The sequence below is a fragment of the Trypanosoma cruzi genome, genomic scaffold, assembly GCF_000209065.1.
Source record: "Trypanosoma cruzi strain CL Brener 1047053516351 genomic scaffold, whole genome shotgun sequence".
Taxonomy (NCBI): domain Eukaryota; phylum Euglenozoa; class Kinetoplastea; order Trypanosomatida; family Trypanosomatidae; genus Trypanosoma; species Trypanosoma cruzi.
In genome coordinates this window covers 31,639-52,229 of record NW_001849339.1, presented here as the reverse complement: position 1 = coordinate 52,229, position 20,591 = coordinate 31,639, and the positions used below count along the sequence as shown (strand labels likewise).

At 47.6% G+C, this 20,591-nt stretch overlaps 12 protein-coding genes across 12 annotated transcripts, besides 23 other annotated features; all 12 read right to left on the bottom strand.

The window, feature by feature from the left end:
• Positions 1–20,591: part of a sequence feature (heterozygous, Esmeraldo-like haplotype) that runs on past the window's edge.
• Positions 34–858, bottom strand: Tc00.1047053506223.110 (hypothetical protein, conserved; the record flags this gene model as incomplete). Its single annotated transcript, XM_807848.1, has 1 exon — positions 34–858. The coding sequence occupies one exon, from the start codon at positions 856–858 to the stop codon at positions 34–36; it is 825 nt and encodes a 274-aa protein (XP_812941.1).
• Positions 936–960: a sequence feature (AT_rich).
• On the bottom strand, positions 1,164–2,744 carry Tc00.1047053506223.100 (hypothetical protein, conserved; the record flags this gene model as incomplete). Its single annotated transcript, XM_807847.1, has 1 exon — positions 1,164–2,744. One exon carries the CDS (start codon positions 2,742–2,744, stop codon positions 1,164–1,166), a length of 1,581 nt encoding a protein of 526 aa, XP_812940.1.
• Positions 2,881–2,915: a microsatellite.
• Positions 2,977–3,042: a sequence feature (CT-rich).
• Positions 3,576–3,600: a sequence feature (AT_rich).
• Tc00.1047053506223.90 (hypothetical protein, conserved) lies at positions 3,828–4,424 on the bottom strand (the record flags this gene model as incomplete). The annotated part of the gene is made up of 1 exon (XM_807846.1): positions 3,828–4,424. One exon carries the CDS (start codon positions 4,422–4,424, stop codon positions 3,828–3,830), a length of 597 nt encoding a protein of 198 aa, XP_812939.1.
• Positions 4,555–4,582: a sequence feature (AT_rich).
• Positions 4,764–5,807, bottom strand: Tc00.1047053506223.84 (hypothetical protein, conserved; the record flags this gene model as incomplete). The annotated part of the gene is made up of 1 exon (XM_807851.1): positions 4,764–5,807. The coding sequence occupies one exon, from the start codon at positions 5,805–5,807 to the stop codon at positions 4,764–4,766; it is 1,044 nt and encodes a 347-aa protein (XP_812944.1).
• Positions 5,860–5,883: a sequence feature (AT_rich).
• Positions 6,207–6,233: a microsatellite.
• Positions 6,302–6,331: a microsatellite.
• Tc00.1047053506223.80 (ATP-dependent zinc metallopeptidase, putative) lies at positions 6,429–8,480 on the bottom strand (the record flags this gene model as incomplete). The annotated part of the gene is made up of 1 exon (XM_807845.1): positions 6,429–8,480. One exon carries the CDS (start codon positions 8,478–8,480, stop codon positions 6,429–6,431), a length of 2,052 nt encoding a protein of 683 aa, XP_812938.1.
• Positions 8,340–8,381: a microsatellite.
• Positions 8,505–8,536: a sequence feature (AT_rich).
• Positions 8,537–8,559: a microsatellite.
• Positions 8,890–9,975, bottom strand: Tc00.1047053506223.70 (uncharacterized protein; the record flags this gene model as incomplete). The annotated part of the gene is made up of 1 exon (XM_807844.1): positions 8,890–9,975. The coding sequence occupies one exon, from the start codon at positions 9,973–9,975 to the stop codon at positions 8,890–8,892; it is 1,086 nt and encodes a 361-aa protein (XP_812937.1).
• Positions 8,969–8,993: a microsatellite.
• Positions 10,386–11,750, bottom strand: Tc00.1047053506223.60 (hypothetical protein, conserved; the record flags this gene model as incomplete). Its single annotated transcript, XM_807843.1, has 1 exon — positions 10,386–11,750. The coding sequence occupies one exon, from the start codon at positions 11,748–11,750 to the stop codon at positions 10,386–10,388; it is 1,365 nt and encodes a 454-aa protein (XP_812936.1).
• Positions 11,813–11,900: a microsatellite.
• Positions 12,067–12,091: a sequence feature (AT_rich).
• Tc00.1047053506223.50 (hypothetical protein, conserved) lies at positions 12,134–13,261 on the bottom strand (the record flags this gene model as incomplete). The annotated part of the gene is made up of 1 exon (XM_807842.1): positions 12,134–13,261. One exon carries the CDS (start codon positions 13,259–13,261, stop codon positions 12,134–12,136), a length of 1,128 nt encoding a protein of 375 aa, XP_812935.1.
• Positions 13,348–13,389: a microsatellite.
• Positions 13,449–13,471: a microsatellite.
• Positions 13,593–13,613: a sequence feature (AT_rich).
• Positions 13,787–13,807: a microsatellite.
• Positions 13,922–13,957: a sequence feature (T-rich).
• Positions 14,102–15,190, bottom strand: Tc00.1047053506223.40 (hypothetical protein, conserved; the record flags this gene model as incomplete). The annotated part of the gene is made up of 1 exon (XM_807841.1): positions 14,102–15,190. One exon carries the CDS (start codon positions 15,188–15,190, stop codon positions 14,102–14,104), a length of 1,089 nt encoding a protein of 362 aa, XP_812934.1.
• Positions 15,245–15,266: a microsatellite.
• Positions 15,399–15,424: a microsatellite.
• Positions 15,606–18,032, bottom strand: Tc00.1047053506223.30 (hypothetical protein, conserved; the record flags this gene model as incomplete). Its single annotated transcript, XM_807840.1, has 1 exon — positions 15,606–18,032. One exon carries the CDS (start codon positions 18,030–18,032, stop codon positions 15,606–15,608), a length of 2,427 nt encoding a protein of 808 aa, XP_812933.1.
• Positions 18,118–18,142: a microsatellite.
• Tc00.1047053506223.20 (hypothetical protein, conserved) lies at positions 18,523–19,299 on the bottom strand (the record flags this gene model as incomplete). Its single annotated transcript, XM_807839.1, has 1 exon — positions 18,523–19,299. The coding sequence occupies one exon, from the start codon at positions 19,297–19,299 to the stop codon at positions 18,523–18,525; it is 777 nt and encodes a 258-aa protein (XP_812932.1).
• On the bottom strand, positions 19,750–20,591 carry Tc00.1047053506223.10 (hypothetical protein, conserved; the record flags this gene model as incomplete). Its single annotated transcript, XM_807838.1, has 1 exon — positions 19,750–20,591. A coding segment is annotated over one exon (842 nt), but the record flags the coding sequence as incomplete, so codon positions are not given.

The window sequence follows — 20,591 nt, the reverse complement described above, 5'->3', positions numbered from 1 at the left end:
TTTTCAAGCATGCCAGAAAAGAGCTTAAGGGACTCAGGAAGAAAGCAGCACTTCAAGCTTTTCCAAAAGCGTATCGTTTTCTTCTTGCAGGAGAGACACCTGTCGAACAACCTCAATCTGGCGATTTATAGCAGTTTCGAGAGCATCCAACGGTAAGGATGACGGCTGAGTTGCGGTCGTGTTGTTTTTGAGCTCATTGTACATTTCTACAATGCTTTGGCCAACTTCCCTCATAGATTGCTCCTGATCCAGTTTGAGGTAGCCGTAGCCACTCAATTTATTAAAGAATTGCGTGGCCTCACGCATCAATAACTCCTTTTTCTGTGCTTTTTCCACGTAATTTGATATGCGTCTCGGCATATTATGCTGAGGAAGGGAATCCGTGACTGTATTTGATGCTTCTGGCGCCGTTGCTGTTGTCGCCGTCGTCGGCCTTGACGGTTCCTGCACCTCAGTCGATGATTTTTTTGCCCTTCTTGCCTTATCCTGCTGCGCGTATCCTACGGCAAGCGCAAGACACTGAAGAAATGCATTTGTCTTCTCGGGCTCACTCCCTGAAACTATCTTCTTTACATTGACATCAATTTTTCTTCCAAGGAGAAATCCCACGTACTTCACCAGCGTCGTCAAGTACTCCACCTTCTTTTCTTTGCTGTCGATTTTCGTCACGTCAAGCTGTTCAGGGGAAAAAACATGGTCGTACGCGGCAAAGCGAGCGTTGATGGATGTCACTATATCTGCAATAAAACGAAAGGGTGGCCTTTTTAAAAGCTTCGGTGTGAGGTCCGGCCCGTTTAACTGCAGTGGCTTGAAGGCCTCGATGGTCGGTGTCCAAAAGTCCACCTCCGCGTCTCCCATGGCCGGGGTGAGAAGGAGGGCAAAGCAAAAAAACCACGGCACAAAAGCCAAAACAAAAAAAACAAAAAGAGTACGCCTATATATATATATATAAATATAATTGCCCAGTTAAAAAAAAAAAACACACCAAGCAAAAAAGAAAAAAAAAGCATATGAGCAAAGACAAGTCAAATAAACGAGGCACGACAAGATATATATATATATGTTTATTGTGTCCACACGTATAAAAATAAATAAAGTAATTACACGTAAATGCATATATTATGCTCATGAAAATGTGACACATCATTGAACCCTTTCACACCCTAATCGTTCTGCTTTCCATCATTCGGCATGGAAGGTTTTTCCTTCTCTTTCTCGTTATCGGTGATGCGATCATGGCCGGTCAATTTCCTAAACTCACCCAGGTTCCTCGTTTCATCTGGAACGCCAAAAAGCGCGTTCAAAGAGAATCGACTTTCCAGACAACGCTGCTGTGATTTTGGTAGCATTCGATTAACCGTTTCGTTATGTGATGCCGGCACAAATAATGTACTTGCCCCAACTCCAAGAAGCTTGAGACCAATATTCCGAAGCGCTATATGCGTGTCATGGTGACGTATCGACAACCACGACTGAAATTCCGGGTTCTGACGTTTCAGGTACGTCATTTCTCTCAACTTGTTGACCATGGCAACCAGACTAAAGGGTGCATCCTTGCCCAACCAGTGCTCCTGAATGGCTTCAATCGGCGTGTAGTGAGGATACACTTGCTCTTCAATGCCCATCCACCCTTTCATGGCATGGATAAGACCCAAGTCATCTTCCGTCCGTACCTTAGCGGTGCGCATAAGTTGCGAGGGACGATAAAAATCCACTAGTGGTCTTGACAAAAGGCGATTGATAGCCCTCAGATAAATGAAGCTGAAGGCATGAGCGGAGATGACTGTACTGTACGTGCCAGGCGGATCTTCAAAGTCAAGCGTGTTATACTCGGGATCCATGAGGGATGGGTGAAATCCCCACGTACTCATTCCCTGTTCCGCCATACTTTTCTCGTATTCATCTTGCTCAAATTTCCTCTCGTACTTATTGTACGACTCTGCTGGACGGAACGCAATAGTGATATCGGATGTATATCGTGACACCTTACGAATGGAGATGTCACGCCTAGTCCCCATGGCGTCATCAAAACGAATGGTCCTGTGAACACTAGCTCGACCCAGACATGCACCAATGGCGGCTAACATATCCGTAAAACCCTCTGAAAAGGAGACATCGTTTCGTGCTTTCCAAACCATGTCCCGCGTCCCTGACTTTTTGTCGGTGAAGTAAAAGGAGATGGTGAATATCTCCTCCGGTCTATGTTCGTCCATGTCGATGACACAGTCCAGACACTCAATTTCCTCACCAAGCTCACGCCACGTCAGGTGCTTTGGTGCCTTTTTGAACTTGTGTACAAACATCAACTTGTGTTTCCATTTCTCCTCCTCCTCATAAGGCACCACTGCATCGTCCGGCTGCGACAATGCCTCAATCACTTCGCTCTCCACATCATCGATGCGCCGAAAGTCAACCGTCGAGTTCTTCACGTCCACCACTTCCTCCACCTTCCACATGCCAGTGGGACGGAGAGGGCCGTAATCCGGTTCCATCGACCCATCTGTCGGCTCGGTGCTCGTGACACTGCCGGATACTTCTTGCGGCGTGTCAGCTGCAGCATCCCCCCCCGTAGTGCTCCGCAGCACAATGTGAGACTTTGAGAATGAGAGCTGCTTGTCGCTGGAATTCCCCTTCTTTTCGCCACTTTCCCCCGTGGTGGATTTGGCGCGTTTCTGCAGCAGTGAGAGCGGGTGGCGCGAGAAAGCAAAGCGGCACACAACCCGCTGCAGCTGTAATGAGCGCATATAAAAATATTTACGCTTCTGTGAAAATGCACCCGCCTTCGCTCCTTTTTTTTCCCTCCACCTTTTTTTTTCCTGCCTCCACCCCGCCTCTCCGCGCCGCGCGAGAGAAGGTGCCGATTGCGGCGTCAGAAGGAACAAAAAAAAAAAAAAAAAAAACGCGAAGAAAAAAAACACAACGTTAATCACAGTATTATTGCTACCTCTCCTTCTTTCTTTCTTTCTTTTTACATATAGAAAAAAAGAAAAAACAAAAGAGAGAGAGAGAGAGAGCGAGCAAGTAGAGAAAAAGAAAAAAAAAAGTTACTTTGAAAATAAAGCCAAGAGGCACTACAAAACCCCACTTTTTCTTCGTCGACACAACAGAAGCGTTTGGGCACCTCTCCTCCTCTCTATATACGCACACAAGGCCAATATATATCCGTATATAAACACATATACACGGCTGCTCACAACTGAAATCAACCGTAACGCACTTCTTTCAATGAGGCCTCCTTCGTTGTTGTACCGCCGTTCGCACATCACGAGAAAGGAGCCGGAGGTATAAGCACTCCTCTGCGGAATATCGAACGTGAGCGAAGCCCCATCACCGCTAAAGGAAAAAGAATTCCCACAGTAATCATCAACAGCCCCACCAAGTACCCAAGGGAAGAATACTGGAGAGTTAAATCGGACATTCCCAACCAGCTGTTGCCACGGCCTAGTAAACAAAAAGAACAGGGGTGAGGGTGCCAAACGAGCGTATGGATTTGGCTGGGTGCGCCCTATTGATGCTACACGCTCAAAATAAAAAGGCACAAGCAACAATGTACAAAGAGAGAGAGAAGAAGCGGCAAAAAAAAAAAAATAATAAAATAAAGGAGAGAATACAGCACACAAAAAAAAATGCACAACAACAGACGCCAGCGGTAACAAACAATAAAGACAAACAAGCGTAAAGAAAATAAAAGTGATGTATTAAAAACGGCGTAAAAAGACGACAAAGATGACGACTCAACCTTGCTAAAAAGCAAGACGTATAAATGTGAAATGAGGGAAAGTAAAGAAGAACAACAGAAGACTCCAAAACAAGATTTTCGCACGGGATCAGTTCTTCGTTTGCTCATGCTGCAGTTTATACAGCAATAGCTTCACTCGGCCATTCATGACCGGCTGTCCTTTAGGGGTCCTTTGCGCATAAAGTGCGTTATTTGCGTGTCTTCTTTGAATGCATTTAATCCTTGTCGCCTCCCTTTCCTTCTTCGCTGCTTTTTGCGCCTCAAATTGTTCCTGTCGTTTCTTCCGAACCTCCTCCACCTTTGTCAGTGCGTTGTGGTGCTTCTCTTTTTTCTTGAGAAGCTCCGTCACTGTTTGCGCCGCATAATTTCGCTTCAGGTTAAACTTCCGCTTCTTTTTCTCTGAATTCGTGAGACTCTGGTCGTATTCGATGCGCTGCAACCTCTCGTTCAGCAAACTGGACGCGTTTTTACGTGCCGAATCGTACTCCTCCAGCCGTTTTGATTGGATGCCCTCCTCCTTACAGAGACGGCGATACTCCTCCATGCGTCGCCGCTCCGCGTCTTTACCCTCGCGACCATGAAGGAGCAACTCATTTCGCACCTTCCGTCTAAAGGCAGCTTGGCGCTCGGCCTTCAGCATAGGCGGAGGGCGCCGACTCGGGTTGCCGCCAGGGCTACTAGTCATACCCTCTCCTTTTCTCTGCCTTCTCCTTCTGTCCTTTGCGGGCCTGGCGGGGGGGGAGAAAAAAGAAAATTAGAGGCGGAAAGCAAATAATTCTATAAAAACAGGCAGCAATCAATTTAAAAAGTCTGTCAAAAATTATAAAAAAAAACAAAAATAAACAAAAGGAACAGACTTTATTTGTTTCGTCCATTTATGAATAGGACCGGATACAAGGACGGTAAAGGAGAGGGTAGTGCACAATATAGACGCTGACACATTCAAGGAATATTTCCAGTGCCTTTTTAAAGTTGTACGCTACATATGTATCACGGTTTAATATGAATGTAATGTCTCTTGTACTCAGCGGCCGCAATGTTGAGAGTGCAGTTGGAGCGTCATTTTCGCAGCTCGCACAAATTCTTCAAGAAGTGCGGCAGGAACAGCTTCTTTGCGGTAAAAACCCCCGCTTGGGAATAACAAATAGTGCTGTTCAGGCAACAGCTGTGCAAGCGACCTCACTGAACGACCGTCAGGCTCGTAAAGAACACTAGGCGCTGGTCGGCAGCCCATCAACGTGCCCGCCTTCTCCGTTACATGCACCATATAGCAGTAACTACTGTGCACCAAGATTCTTGTCGGCTTGCACACAAACGATGTGAAGGTGCCAAAACAAGGCCAGACATTAATCCAAAAGCTCTTTGGTTGCACGGGAGACGCTGTTAGGTTGCGCGGCTTAGTCTTAAGATGCGTTGAGGATATCCCCGGGATGCGGCTACGTGCAGAATTAACTTTACCCAATGGCCTTGTGCTATAACAATGTGGTCCGTCACTATAATCACAACACTTGCTCGTGTGGCACGATTCCCTTGCAGAGGAAAAATCTTCAAACAATGGGCGAGGAAAAACGGCTTTGGAATTCGTCGTCCTTGGAACACCGTCAGTCACTTTGAATGAGTGTGCGTCCACATCGTCACGGGACTCTGAGTCGAGATCTAAAATGTCACTTCGTGGTCCTTTCCACACATGCGGCCCCCTCGCTACTGGTTCCGAATGATTTCTCCTGCTATACTCCTCCCCCCTAAGACCGCTGTCACCTGAAGTACTGTAATTTGCGTCATACAACAACTGTTCATGAGTCGCCACAGTATTTTCGGATGCCGCAGGTGGCATTTGTGTGCTGTCGAGAGACACTCGTGTTTTCCTTTTGCCACTCTCGGGCCAACAAGCCTTGTGTCGCTCCATAAGATCTCCATCCATTCGCTCACGCTTTTCGCCATGTCGCTTCCATTCCTGCCACTCGCAACCCTCATCCAAATCAGAAAGGCAAAAATTTCCATCGAAAGAATCTCGCAATCGTTGCGGCTGCCGGATTGTGGCCGGGGACGTGCCTGCCGCCTCCGTCATAATTGGATCCTGCTCTTGAAGACAGTTCCACTAAAAATGCCAAAATAAAGGGAAATAAAAATATAAAAAAAAAAAACAGCCAATTGGTAGGTGCCATGTATAAATGTATGCGCATTGAAATCAAAGCGGCTACTGGCTTAATGGCATGCAACAATTGGCAGTTTAAAGATACACATTAATATGTAGATATATTTCGTGCGTGCGCCATTCCTTAAGCTTTGAAAATTGTACTCCCGTGCGATCCTGCAAAAAGCCTACCAACACCACCCTTCCATCTCCCGCCAGCAGTTCCCCTCCTCCTCTGCTCCCCCCACCCCATTTTTCTTTTTCTTTTTATTATTATTATTGTTGCTCTACTAAGTGCAAAATAGACACGATGAATCTCAAAGCTGTTTTCAAAATGATGATAATAATAATAATAATAATCACAATTCCGCTCGGAGAGGGTGGAGTAGGAAAACAAACCCTAACACGCACAAGGACGGTCGTAAAAACATCATCATCGTCATCATCGTCATCGTCATTAGATCTAGTGCCTTCCTTCTCCTTTTCCTAGTCGTTTCATCAGTATTTTGTCGTTTTTTGATTGTCCTTCCCCTAGGAGGCGGGCCCGGACTAATTTTATGCAGTAAGCACGGGGCGGGGTCCTAGCACGCTTTCAATATCTTCCCTCATCAGTTCCTTTTTTTCTAGCAGCAGTTTCGCAAGCTTTTCGTGAAGCTCGCGTTTTTCGAGCAGGGTTTTTTCTGTGTGCTTGTATGCCGCCGCCACAAGATCACGTGCCTCCTGTTCCACCTTTGCGTGTAGATCCTCAGAGAAGTTCATCCAGGCACGACCCTCATTACGATCGTTCGGCTTAAAGGCCAGCTGACCGATGGATTTAGACATGCCGTACATCAGAAGCTTCTCCATTGCAATGCGAGTAGCCCGCTGGAGATCATCCATGGCACCAGTTGAAATATCCTTCATAAATATCTTCTCGGCAACACGACCGCCCATAAGAACACATAATTGTGAGAACAAGAACACGTCCGTACGTGGCTCCAGGGCTTCGTCCTGCACCTGCTGCGTGTAGCCACCAGCCCTTCCACGTGGAATGATGGAAATTTTTACAACATCCTTCTGTAGTGGAGATATCCATGCCATGATTGCGTGGCCAACCTCATGATAGGCTGTGCGCTGCAGCGACGTATCGCTCATTCGCTGACGATGTTTCCTACCTATAAGGACATCGTCAATACTGTCCTGAAGCGTTTTCAACGGAACAACTTCCTCCTCAAGCATGGCTGATGTCAAGGCAGCTTCGTTCACGATGGTTGCAATTTGCGCTGGTGACACGCCAGGGGTGCGTTCAGCCAATTCAAGAGCGTACGCCTTGTTGCTGACGCCGGGGATGATCTTCACCGCAGCGGGTATTTCCTCCATCATGGAGTTCGTGACCTCCTCTTTCTTCTCGTTATTTGTCCCATCGCCCGCAGTAGTGGAGGAATCGGTGGCACCGGCTTCACCCTCCTTTCTCGTGCGGAATCGTTGTACTTTTGGCTTGCAGTTCGGATCCCCGGTAATGATCCTGTTCAGATAAAACTCAAATAGCTCTTGTCGGGCTTCCATATCGGGCATCGGAATATTCACCTTACGGTCAAAGCGTCCCTCACGTAGAAGGGCCTTATCGATGGCCTCCGGGAAGTTTGTGGCGGCAATCACCACAATCGCCTCTTTGCTAGAAAGCCCGTCCAGCTCAGCAAGCAACTGGTTGATGGTGCGGTTTTCCTCACTGCTACCTCCGCCACCCATACTGCGTCCACCCTGGTTACGAGATCCAATGGCGTCAATCTCATCAATAAAGACAACACATGGTGCGGCCTCCTTGGCTTGTTCAAAGAGTTCACGGACTCGCTTTGGACCACTGCCGCCAAAAATCTCAATAAAATCCGCACCAGAACAGGAGAAAAACGCAGTGCTAGCCTCACCTGCAACGGCGCGAGCCAAGAGAGTCTTGCCCGTTCCTGGCTTTCCGGTCAGCAGACAACCCTTCGGCAGGCGGGCACCCAGTCGGGTAAACCTTTTTGGTTCCTTCAAAAAGTCCACGTACTGCTTGAGGTCTTCTTTGGCTTCCGGAATGCCAATAACGTCGGCGAAGGTGGTGTTCTTAACATCTACACGGTAATTCTTTGACTTCATAGGGTTCATCATGTCCATCAGCCCACCCATCATTGAGTTCTTCTTTCCCGCGTCCCCAGTGGCAGCTTTGCTCATGGCCTGAACGTACTTGCGACGCATGTACCAGATTGGACCGACAAAAATGGCAAGATTAACAAAAAGTGGTGCCAACCAGCTGACGGCATTTCCAAGAACAGGTCCTGAAGGTCTTACCACGCCGTCGTAAAATCCCTTAAAGTAATCATTGTCCTGCTGGGGAGAAAAGTAATTGGGTGCAGGCGGCGCCAGGGGCGGTGGCGTGTAACCCTGTGGTACCGTCTGTTGACCATGCTGTTGCGAGTATAAATTTTGTTGCGGCGCACAAGAAACAAATTGCTGTTGATTTTGTTGTTGTTGTTGTTGCTGCTGTTGCTGCATATACGGTGGTTGTTGACCGTATGGCTGATGTTGTTGGTAGTACATCTGCTCAAAGAGCGACTGTCCACCCTGGCCACCTCGCTGATCGCCCTGCATAGCCAATACCAAAATGAATGACACTAAATAAAAAAATAAGTAAAAAAAAATAAATAAATAATAATAATAATAATAATAACTCGGATGTATGTATATGTATCAATTTACGTTCGCTCACACTAGGCTGCAAGGCTGGGCAAAAAAAGAAAAAAGAAAGCCAAGTGAAGAAGCAAATCTACATCCAAAACAGATGGCCTTGCTAGTTTACCCACGTCAAGGGCACACACACACACACACAAAAAGAGAAAAGATAAAAAAAGAAAAACGTGTAGAGAACGTGTGTTTTTCTGCGTCCAAAAGCGCAAGAGCATTTTTGGTGCATTTTTAAATAACCAAAAATCTACAAGGCATGACACAGCAGGGGATGCCACAGCAGGGGGACGACGTGTGGATACAACAAGATTATGGCTTAGAGTTCTTTTCTCCCTCCTCCAGACTGAGTGCTGCGACGCGTCATCGTGGCAGCAAGCATCAAGTGGACCAATGATTCATCATCATCATCATCATCACCATGTGACTTGCAGGAGGCAACTGAGCGGTCCAGCGAGTCCTCACCGGAAATAGTGCTCAAAGATTTCCCTAAGGGTGACACCGTGAGACTGTCATCACATTTGCTCTCTTTCGTAAGCGGTGTGCAGTTCTTCTGGCTCCCACCCATTTCCTCCGAAGCCTCCAAACGACTAGAAACTGTCAAAAATTTGCCTGCTGTCGATTGTCCACTACTTTTCAATCCCACACGGGGTTGCACAAAGTGTTCAGGGGTGCTCGCATTCCGCAGATGCTCCTCCAGCTTTTGACCAAAAGCAGAGACCATAAACCCAAAGACAGGCCTCTGGACGCTCCGTGCCGTTGCGGAGTCTCGCGTCCTCGGGGAGCCATGAGTCACGCTGGTGTACCAGGAAGGTGTGTAAAAGGGATCATCGCCGCGACTGCGCCGAATATAGGAAGAAGACGGGGATATCATTCTGCTGGAATGGCAGCTCCGGCTACACGCTGCTTCCAAACGCCGCGAAAGCGTATCCAGGATGTTCCAGCTTAGCAGCCTCTCGCGAAAAGGCGCACTGTAGCGACAATGAATGCTAAGTTCAATACGCTGCGTAAACTCCTCAGTGAAAATGATCCGACGCCTCCTGCGCTCCTCAAGCAACAAAAGCTGCTGCCTGTAGTGGTACAATAAAGGCGTGAGATTGCGCTCCACCTGCTCCGCTGACAGACCCTTCCATTTAACGACAAACTCTGCGTCACCCGTGTGCGTCGGGCCTTTTCCAACAGGGTCACGCCGCGCATGCTTCACAGGAGCAGCAGCAACATAGGCAAGAGAAGGGCCGAGGGGCGGCAAAATCACCGAGCAATCGCGCACCTCATCCGAGCCACTGTCCAGGACAGGAATCAACCGAGGAATGTGGTGTCGTTCTGACCGGGAGGGAGGAATGAGTGCCTCGCTGTACGATCCATTGCCCCATTGTGTGACGCTTGTCCGGGTGCTCACACTCATGGTACCGCTACGAGTGCCACCTGGCACCTCTCTTCATTTCACCACAAAAAAAAAAAAGAATAAAAATAAAACACACGTCCCATTTGTCCGCACAATACAACAGCCATAAAAAGACACAGACGCACAGACGCAGAGAACATCATCCCCAAAAGTCACAAACTAAAAGAGTGCACGATGGTAAAGAGAAAAAAAAAACAAAGTGGAGGCACTGAAGACGGTTGATCACGTTCTATGTTTAATTCCCGCATTATGCACCGAATTGCTACTGAGAACAGTCGCAACATTCCGCCAACAGTGCAACCATGAGTCGCACCACTCCATAAAGAAGAGCAGTAACTAATTATTTGACCCCGTATTTACAAAAAAAAAAAAAAAAAAGTGTCTCGTCACCAATCGGTAGAATCTCACAATCAGTGCCTCTCCGACATGGGCAAGTTCACATAACCCGCAACGCCGTTCCCCCCGTAGCCAACGCCCGAGGCCGACTCAAACCCACGTGCGCATTCTAATGGCTCGAGAGAATGAAAAAAATCCCTTTGAAAAAAATGCACATAAATTGTGTCGTAATCATTTCCCTCCTGTTTCTCTTCCGAAGCATATATTCGGCAAATAATTCTATCGTCATTAAAATCATGCGGACGCACAACAGCCAACTTCTTGCCAATGATAGGACTACGCGCCACGGCAACGGCGTTCCAACTGAGTGCAAGGGCCGCACCGTAAACCACACTGTCTGTTGACCTACACCAAATCACAGCATCGTCGTTGTGATGTTTGTTCTTCGTGCCCACCGGGTTTTCATCAACATCCACATGAAATAAAAATCGCGTCACAGCACTCGTCAGACCCCGAAGAATTCCCTCCTGATTGGTCCCACACGCCGTGCCAAGGTACGGGTTTGGATGCCGCTGAAAAAAAGGAAAACGACGAGCGTCGAGTATCGGCAGGTTGGCCGTGATGTCATAGGGAAATATCAGCGGCTCCACCACAATCTTATCAAAGTCAAACGCCTCAAACTCAAAGCGGCGGTCCAGCGACGCTGGTGGGCCGTCCCGCACCCACTCCACCACCTGTAGCAGCTTGGGTTTCGCCCATTTCCAGAACTCGCTGCTTCGCCTCACACGCCAGGCCACCACCTGGCAGACACATCGATCGAGGTACACAAAGAAGTCACATTCATCAGCGTTGGCAATTGCCATTTGCCCCTGCATTTGACAAAGATAATGCAGCGGAATACCAAACGGTTGATATTCCGGCTTTGACCCATCGTATAGGGAGTAATATGGTGATTTTATCTCTAGTAAACGGCACGCCCGCTGAGTGGCGACACGTGCTGGTGCCACTGTCCGCTTCCCCTGTCGACTCCATTTTGAGCAAAATGGTATCGGCACACTCACCGGAGTGTCTGGAGAAGTGTGTTCGATGTAGCTTTTCACACAGTCAGATGAACTGGGGAGCGACAAATTCACATCGTAGAAAATGCGTCCGTCTGGCGAGCAGCCTAAGAGCCGGTCGTCCGTCACAAAAAAACCTCCATCACTCACAGCGGTACCTGTCAAAAGCTCATACAATGCACGGGCCTTCGGCTCGGTTTTATTTCCATGCACAGTGCTGGCATTGCACTTAAATTCTAACTCCGTCCCGACGACATTGCGTAGATAGTCTACAAAATCCACGACACGTCCACAAAAGCCGAGTGCCATACCGAACTGCGACGCAGACAGCCCAAATGGGAACCCCTCCTTCCATTGAAGCTTTTTGGGATGCTGAGCCATGATTCGGCACGTCTACACTAAATCATTGATTTATACGTGTTGTCATAAAAGTAATAACGAAAATATAAATATATATATATATATAGACGCACCAAGAATATATAAACATTGCAGAATACATATAAACATACATATAATATTATATTATATGGACTGTCGATACGTGCGTGTACAAAAGGAAAGCGTAATAGAAGAGGGATGGGTTGGAACAGGAAACAAAATTTCCAACCTCACTTATTTTCCTACCTCAATGATGGCGGTGGTGGTGGTTGAAAGAAAGAAAAATTAATTCACCATTCCACCTAATTAGCAGAGCAAAAAAATAAAAATAAAAATATTTTCTCCAGCCAACAGGAAAATATCTATATATAGATATATAGATATCATGCAGAGCACTTCACAAACTGCCCCCGTGGATCACAGCGCAAAAGATCTTTTCGAACTTCACATTTCATAGTCTCCTGCTCAGTCCAGTTCGAGTCTCGCAGGACTTCTACACGAAACAATGCCCGGTCTTCGTCTCCCCATCGAACAGAAACCAAATGAACAATAGACAACTGAACTGAAAAGAGCTCTGCAGCTTCCCTCATTAGCTGCTCCGGGTCGTGTGGTTGATTGTACCAATGCAAGACATTTTTTGGCTTATGTGGACCTTTTCCAAATACAGGAAGAGTGATGAAAGTTGCTACTGATGCGCTCTTAAGGAAAGAAATAAGGGACCGCTGAAATGTTCTTTTTGTCGGGGTGTGTGCAAAGTTTTCAAAAAGAGACACAGCAACTTGGTATTCTGCCATTGTTTGACGGCCAGCCATGTTGCCAAGCCGAATAAGTGACATTGGCGGCGACAAACAAAGAAAAAGACGTGGATTTTCTAAATTATTTTGACTCTGTATGGTGTTCCATCTATTCTCTATCCCCTTCGATATTTGACGCAGAGAGGGACATGCGTTCCCCTCCGCGACCGATTGGGGACAGCCGCTTAGAACGACGCCTGTCACAAACAAATCCGGAAAAAAGCTTGCGAGAGACAAAGTCATGTATCCATCGTTAACGTCGTACACAAGCATCTGCAGCCGATTTCCCGGCTCAGGCTCTGCCTGGGTGTCTTTGGCTTTTCCATCTTTGGCGTTGGATCGAGCCCATCGAGCCAAATCACCCCGAATGCTGTAGTAAATCTGCTTCCACTCCTTCAAAATTGCAAGTCGCTCCTCTCCCCATGGAAACAAAAAAGGAGCGGTTTGCCTGGACGAGATCGCGTTCATTTGCTGCATGGTGTGCTGCAGCACCGTGTCGCTCATGCGTCCGCCCGGCATGTCAGGGCCGCCGGCGGCGGGAGAAGATGTGGGGGCCGGGGCACCCGGCATTGGCCAGCTGCCGACGGTGCACGACTCCACAAAGAACAGGACAACAAAGCCGCACAGCACCAATATTTTACTCACGGGAAAACGAGCGGGCCGCGGAGCGTGGGCGCAGCACTCGTCGTCCACTTCCTTCCAATTCCTTGCACACATTGTTGGGAAAGCCAGAAAAACTCAAAGACGATCACACGCCTCCTTCCGTTGCAATTTCTTACCTTTGCAACCTAATCGTCATGACGAAGAAAAGAAAAAAAAAAAAAAAAAGGAAAAAAAAAAAAAAACCAATACTAGAAAGCAAATAAAGATACACAAGGCAGTTAAGCTCATGCAAGAAAGCCAGAAAAAAAAAAAAAAAAAAAAAAAGATGGGTTGATAAAGCGTCTTCCATTTCAATGGCGCATTGCACAAATTACATAAGCCTCAGCCCCCTCCCCGCCCTTCACAAACCTTCAGCCCTTCTGTTTTTATCCAACTGCCTCTTGTGTTTTTTTTTTTTTTTTATATACGTATGTGTATAAAAACGCCTCGTTCTCTCATTATGGAAAAAACAATGACGAGAGAGCACAGAAACAAAGATGAAACGCAGCAACAATGCTCAGGCACCACGTATTTCTGTACACGCACGCACACAACGCAACCGGTAGAAAACATCAAAATGGGGCAGACGAAATAAAAACAAAATAAATAAATAAATAAATATCACACACACACACACGAAAAAAAAAAAAAAAAAGAATTTCTATGGTGTCTATCATGACGGATGCAACTCAATCGTCTGTTCTGTAAAATAACAATGGTGGCAGGATGAAGTGGAAAAAATCAAAAAGAGAAGAAAAAAGAAAAAAAAAACATGTCTACCACCACCGCATGTGCCTCTATGATACCGTAAATAAAGTGGAAGCCAATATCTGCCTTCATTCTACAGGTATTCATGATAAATAAGATTTGAAAACACAAATACACAAAGAAAAAAAAAGAAAAAACTCCCCCTCTCTACCGCAATCTTGTGCGCAGTCCGCTTTTCCTGTATTGGGCCTTGTCTTCCTTAGACATGGCTCCAGCAGGTACAACGTTCTTCACGGCGTTGTTGACATTCTGCAGCCAAATGCGAACACCAAAAATGCGGTAAAGCTCGCTGTTAAGATGCCGAAAGTCGATTGAACGAGAGGACTCATAGTAAAAGCTGATCTTCTGCTGATCAAACTGGTACTCACAGTCTACCACATCCATTTCGAGCCCCAGGCGTGCAACAATCTCACGGCATGTCCTCAATGCAAGGTTCTCGTTCCGTGCAATTTCACCAAAGAGGCGCTCTACCTCCTCCTCGCTTGCCACTCGCAGTACTCGACTCATATCAGACTTCATGCGGGCAACATTCACCATCGTGCCATCCAAGCTCTCCTCGCGAACAAAGCAGCCTTTTTCCGCATTCCACTCGCTGCATTGGTTCACAACGCCGCAGTCATACCCACGATCACCCTGCACAATGGCGTACTGGCCGGGAACAATAAAAAAATTGCTCTCGCACCGCTTCACACGCTGGCACTTGAATTCCACCAACAAAATGAAACAGTTATTTTTCGGCCAACTGTGCTGGTCGGCAACACCTCCGCCCGCTGAGACCGTCACTCCAAGAGAGGGAGACTTCTTATGATCAGTGATCTTGGCCTCCAGCGCCCCTGGCACTTCTGGATTTGGCATTTCGGATGTTGTTGCGTCCGGCTGCTGGGCATCCCGCGAGGCATCGCTCCGCGGCAAATGAGACTGCCTTTCTCGGAGGGCGTTGTTAAACAAAGCGGTCACATTTCTCTCCTTGTTGTGCAAATCAAGATGCACGGCCTCCGGAGATTCCGTCCTGAGCCTGAGCAAAGACAACCGTCCCTGCTGAGGCACCAACGCAGACAACAAATCGTATATGGTGTCAAGTTTATGCGAGAGAGCATCCACCTTTCTCGATAGTTCCTCGATTGCGGCGCCAGTCACGACGGAACTCTCCTTTGACTTGTGTGATTCGCTCTGCGGAAGAACCCGGCGCTTGCCTGATGCCGCATTTGTCACGTCCTGGAAGGACGTTGACTCCATTGCTCGCGATTGATCCTCCTTCGCTCCTCCTTATTGACCGCCCCACCCAAAGTAATATATATATATATATATATATTGGTATTAAAATTATTATGATCACAACAAAAAAAAAGACAGTCGGAAACTACATGGATAAGAACAGGCAGCCAGTTCCCTCGACAGACGGGCAAAAGGCGATGAAACAAACATTCAAAGAGAAGTAACTTCCCATCATCATCATCATCATCGTCACCACAACTCTCATAAGAAGAGACAGTCCACCCCCAAAGGCAACAACAATAAATAAAAAAAGGTGAAAAAAGAGCATTTGAAATATTCTTATGGGGTCAATGCCACATTCTACGCAAGTATTTCCCAGTCGCCCACAAATTCTTAAATCATTGTAAGACGTCCGATAGAAAATAAACACAATTATTTACATCCAACTCTCCCTCTCCGTCATGTAAAACGGTTGTGCGGAATCAACATCGCCATCGTCGTTGCCATTTGCAGAGAAGCCAATCCAAAAAAGAAGAATGCCTTCAAGGCACTGCAGCAATGCAGCCCGTCTCTTCTCATGTGAGGCTTCGTCAACCAAAAGTGGAGGATGTATTGCTTTGATCAGCGGCCTCACTTCTGCAAGCTGAAGATAAGGTTTCTCCGTGTGAAGGGAGGCAACGCTCGCCATGTGAAGATGAACGCCGGAGAGTTGCGCCACACGGTGGTAGAGCAGCTCGACATCTATCTCCGACGTGTCAAACGGCATCTGCACGCCATATAAACTCTCCAACGCGGGGCCCAACTCATGTGCCCAAAAATGCTTTGCCTTGGCGCCTGAAGACTGCAGCAGCCCCAGGAGAAATTCCTGGCAGACAATCTTCACCTCATCCACACTCTGCGCGGTGCGACGGAGTTTGTCCCGAAGAAGACGCACTGCAGTCCGTGCAATCATTTCAATCTCCAAGTAATGTGCCACGGCAAAACGAGAAACATGCGGAAGGCGGTAATAAACAAATGGAAGGAAACGCATGTTAAGTCCATTTGCGTGAAAGATGGAGTTAATGGGCGGTTCGATCAAAAGTCCTTTCGGACTCCGTACCGCGGTATCGCACTTCACGGCATCACAGAAGAGAAGGTTGTCCTTCTTATCCTCCGACAAGCGCTGCGTGTAGCAGTGGGAACAAATACAACAGCACATTTCTATACTATGGCACACCACAAATCGTAGCTCATTCTCCATTTTGTGAGAGCACAGCCTACACTCCACTGGATCTTGCCGAGGGACATCAACTGCCCGAAGAAAGCCAATCATCGCCGCAACGGCAGGAATCACCTCATCCCGGATCCACTCTGTTGCTTCCACCACATCAGCGTTATCTTCTGGTGTTGCCGCGTCCTTCACAAAAGAGTCAGAGCTCAAAGGTTTTCCATATGAAAGAAGAAATTCGGGCCGAAAACGCAGCATCACCGCTTCGTCGGCGTCGGCTTCAGTAATTGTAACAAAAACACATGCCGGAATGAGACGCGATGTGTTTATCAAATACAATCTTTTGTCATGGCCCGCCACAACAGCCATACCGAGAGGCGTTGTCAGTGTAACCACATCTCCCGTGGCTGACCTTAGATGGTGTTGCTTCAAATTAAGCGCCTGGCCCAAGTCCATCAGTTGGGATCGGACAAACTCCGGTGCGTCCAGAGTGCTTCCCCGCTCCTCCAGTGAGAGGTGCACAATATTTTTCACCTCAACGGGAGGAATAGCCATCACACAGCAGCGAAACCCTGTGAAGGTGATAAGAGCACTTGGAGGAGAGTAAAGAAGCCGCCTTGGACCTTCCAATGCAATAAGACGCATTGCCTGCAGGGTTTGTGACGCCTGTCGCCACGCATGTGTGTCTCCCCTTGTGTTTCCACTACCATCATCAATTGCAAGCTTCACGAGAAGATTATTATAAAGAAACGACCCTACACTGCCGACTATCGGTCCCTTCGCCACACGATCTGATGAGGGACGCAACATGTCTGCAATGACGCTGAGCGCCGCCTCCTCGGCCGCCGTCAAAAATTGTCTCATAAATCTTTGTAGCTCTTCACTGGCGGAAACACTCTTCTCCCACTTTTCAAAGAGGACCAACTCCACAAGCCGTTGATACTCCGCATTCCAGTCCCGTCCTCTGTTGGTCACGGCAGAAAAATTGTGCCAACACTCCTCAAAGACCCGCACATCGTGTACGGCAACGTCTTTTGATGGAGCGGCCTTTGAGTTCATCTCCAGCGGGATCACAGCACGGCGCAGCACACGCGCCTCCTCCTGTCGGTCCGTCTCAGAGAACCCCTGGGGAAGCAAACGCTCATTATACACTTTCTGCCATCTCGCATGCTCTTCGCTAATTTCCGTCTCCCTCTCCGTTGATAAAAGTGCCCAGAGGATATCTCCGTCATTCGCCTTCAGCGCAACCCACCAACTGCCGAATGGATCCATATACCGCCGGACCTCGCGGATAACAGTACCACACGGCACCACGCCGACCACGTCGCCGAGCGGTCCCTGGTGGAGTGAAGCGGACGCCCCAAGCAACTGCCAGTAAACGACAGACGCCTCCGACGATGCGGGAGCCGCCACCTGCGCTGCAGCAACAACCGGCGGCTGCAACGGCGCCGATGCATTGGAAACACGCGCCGCACTTGCCCGCCTGCCACCCCCCTGTTGCTGAGGAGGCAGTCGGACCATATGCGGAGAAGCAGGATCAACTAAAAACAACTGACTTCCCATTACAATAAAGCAACCCGCGATAACAAAAAAATTTATAGATATTAACATATAATAAAGAGAAAACACTCTCAAATTCCGCGGGGAATCAATCATCCGTGTCAACGCTTACCGAAGACGCACCCACCTCGACCCAAACCAACAACCGCATGCACACAATAAAAAGGAGCAAAATAATACTAAAAGAAAAAAAAAAAAAAAGAAAACCAGAAGTAAAAGCGAAAAAGACGCTCCCAAAAGGATTGGTTCTCTGCCTAAGCAACATGTTATCACGCAAGCCCCTTAATTTCAACTGAGCTGCCTATTTCTCCCTCTTGCCTGAGAGGTCCAGTTGCCAGAACAAAACTTCACCGCACACCAAACAGTACATTTCTCTGTCCAAGGTGCATACGTATCGTGAGAAGTGACGTCCCCCGGGACAATAACGCTCCGATCCTCGCCAATGCTACGAACACAACGCATTGAAACAAAACACACACACACACAAAAAAAAAAAAAGAAGATACATGGCCCACAAGGAAAAATAAACAAACAAACAAAAAGATGTTGCAGGCAACATAAAAAAACAGTCAATCCACTTTTGACTTCACATCATGGAGCAAGTCTGCGCCATCCCCGCAGGTTTTGAAAGTTGATTTAAAAACTCCTCCTCCATCACTTTTCCGGTCATGAGTCTTTTGCAGTAGGCCTCGCTCACAGCATTTGATGTCAAAAGACCGTCGCCAAGAAACTGACGTACATCCACGCCATGTTCCAAAACCATCTGTAGGCGCAGCTGCTGTTTTGTCATGCGAACGGTCGTTTTTGGTGCTGGGGCATTTTTATTTTTTCTTCGAAAGGCATGAAGGGCCTCCGCCTGTGACTGAAGCATACTGGAAACATACTGCCACAAGAAGCAAAACAAAGCCACAACATCCTGCTCGTGCAATGTCGGAGTTTTCTTTTTCCTGGAACCCGCAGCATCATGTGTCCCCGATGTCTGTGTCTCCGCCTCTCGAGAAGACGACTCCAAAGCCACATCGCCCTTTCCAACACCCTTCTCCACTTCTACAGACTTATTTCGAGACGGTGCAGATATCAACCGATCCTTCAGTACCCCGAACGCCATCTGCATAAACACGTGATGTGAGAGCGAGACCGGAATAGGGTCCCCAACGGTCAAGAAGTTTGGGCACTGACCAGGAGGCGATTTTGGGTCTCGTTCGTACCACAAAAGGACATAGTCGCAGCGCAGTGTATTTTGCAAATGCTGCTGTTTATTTAAAAAGGGCGACGGCTTCCGCTCCCTCCCCAAAGCGGAAGGACGCTGCTGCAGCTGCTGCTGTTCTTGACTTTGCGAAGTCGTCTGTGCCGCGTCTTTCATTGCAAATAAATGTGCCAAAAACGCCTGCAAGAAAAAAAAAAAATGCCAACAAACAAAAAAACGTCCCTCTTACCGCCTCCCTCACGACGCACGACAGACACACGCGGTGAAAACGACAGCAAAAAAAAAAAAAAAAAAGTTTGGTTTTTAAAAAATGACAAAAAAAAAAAAGAGTACACATGCAGAAACACAACTTCATTCTCATACAAATAATTGAGTGGAAACGAAGTCAAAGAATTGGATATATTGTCATCATTTCCTTGAGCTCCTCTCTCTTGTCAAATTCACCTGAAAGTAGGCACCGCAGAAACAACTACAAAAAAAAAAAAAAGAAAACACGTCTATTCCTGTTGAATTACACGCCAGGGACTCAATGTTGTGGTTTATCATCAAAACAAACTTTTCCTGCAGTTTCCTCACGTGCTCTTGCAGTCGTGTCCGCATCTCTTGTCATGAAAGAGTGGGTTGGTCCCCATCCACAGTCCCTCCTCCCGGGAACAGCAGATGCTGCTGTTCGTTTGAATACTTTTCGGATGGTGGTGGCGGTGGTGTAAAAAATACTCGTTCAAACGGATCAAATCGAGTTCCGACAGTACACCCATTCGCTCGTGGGGGAGAAGAAAACAACCGACTTCCGTCCCGGGGTTCCTCCACAGCTTCCTCTTGCCGTTGCGCAGACACACCCGTAGAAGAAAAAAAATCATCCAGAATATCATAAATTGCCTTGGCGCATCTCTCAGAGTCAGATGGCATACCAGAAGTACCTGCACTAACGGTGTTGACCGCGGTATTATGCGTGGTAAAACAGCTAGGCGTCTCAAACAAATCCCTCTCTATGGTGTTTGATGTCCCCAGTATAACATCAAAGCCGCCGCCTCTCTGATGTTCTTGTACCGCAGAAGGCGAAATCCCAAAAATGTCGGAGACGATATCACGATTTGAAGCCCCTAATTCACTGTTGGCGTTAAAAGTCATTAATAATTGTTCCAATTCCGGTGACATTTGGCTACTGCTTTGCCGTTCGCCTTGCTCTTTTTGAGAATCTCCCAGGCACTCTTGACTCTGTCTCTTCAGAACTTCTTCCTTTTTCAATCGTCGTGTTCTTATTTGCATCCCACCCAGGTCTATTGCCCTTTTTGAGGTCATTTCCGATGTGGCCGCCAATTTTTTCTCTGCTGGATCGTCCAAGGGCTTGTAAAACCTCTTTTTTTCGTATTTTATCTGGATCCACTTGAGCAGCATCCCGGAGTCTTCCTTCTCGGACGGTTTTACGTAGTCTGCGGGAAGAGTTG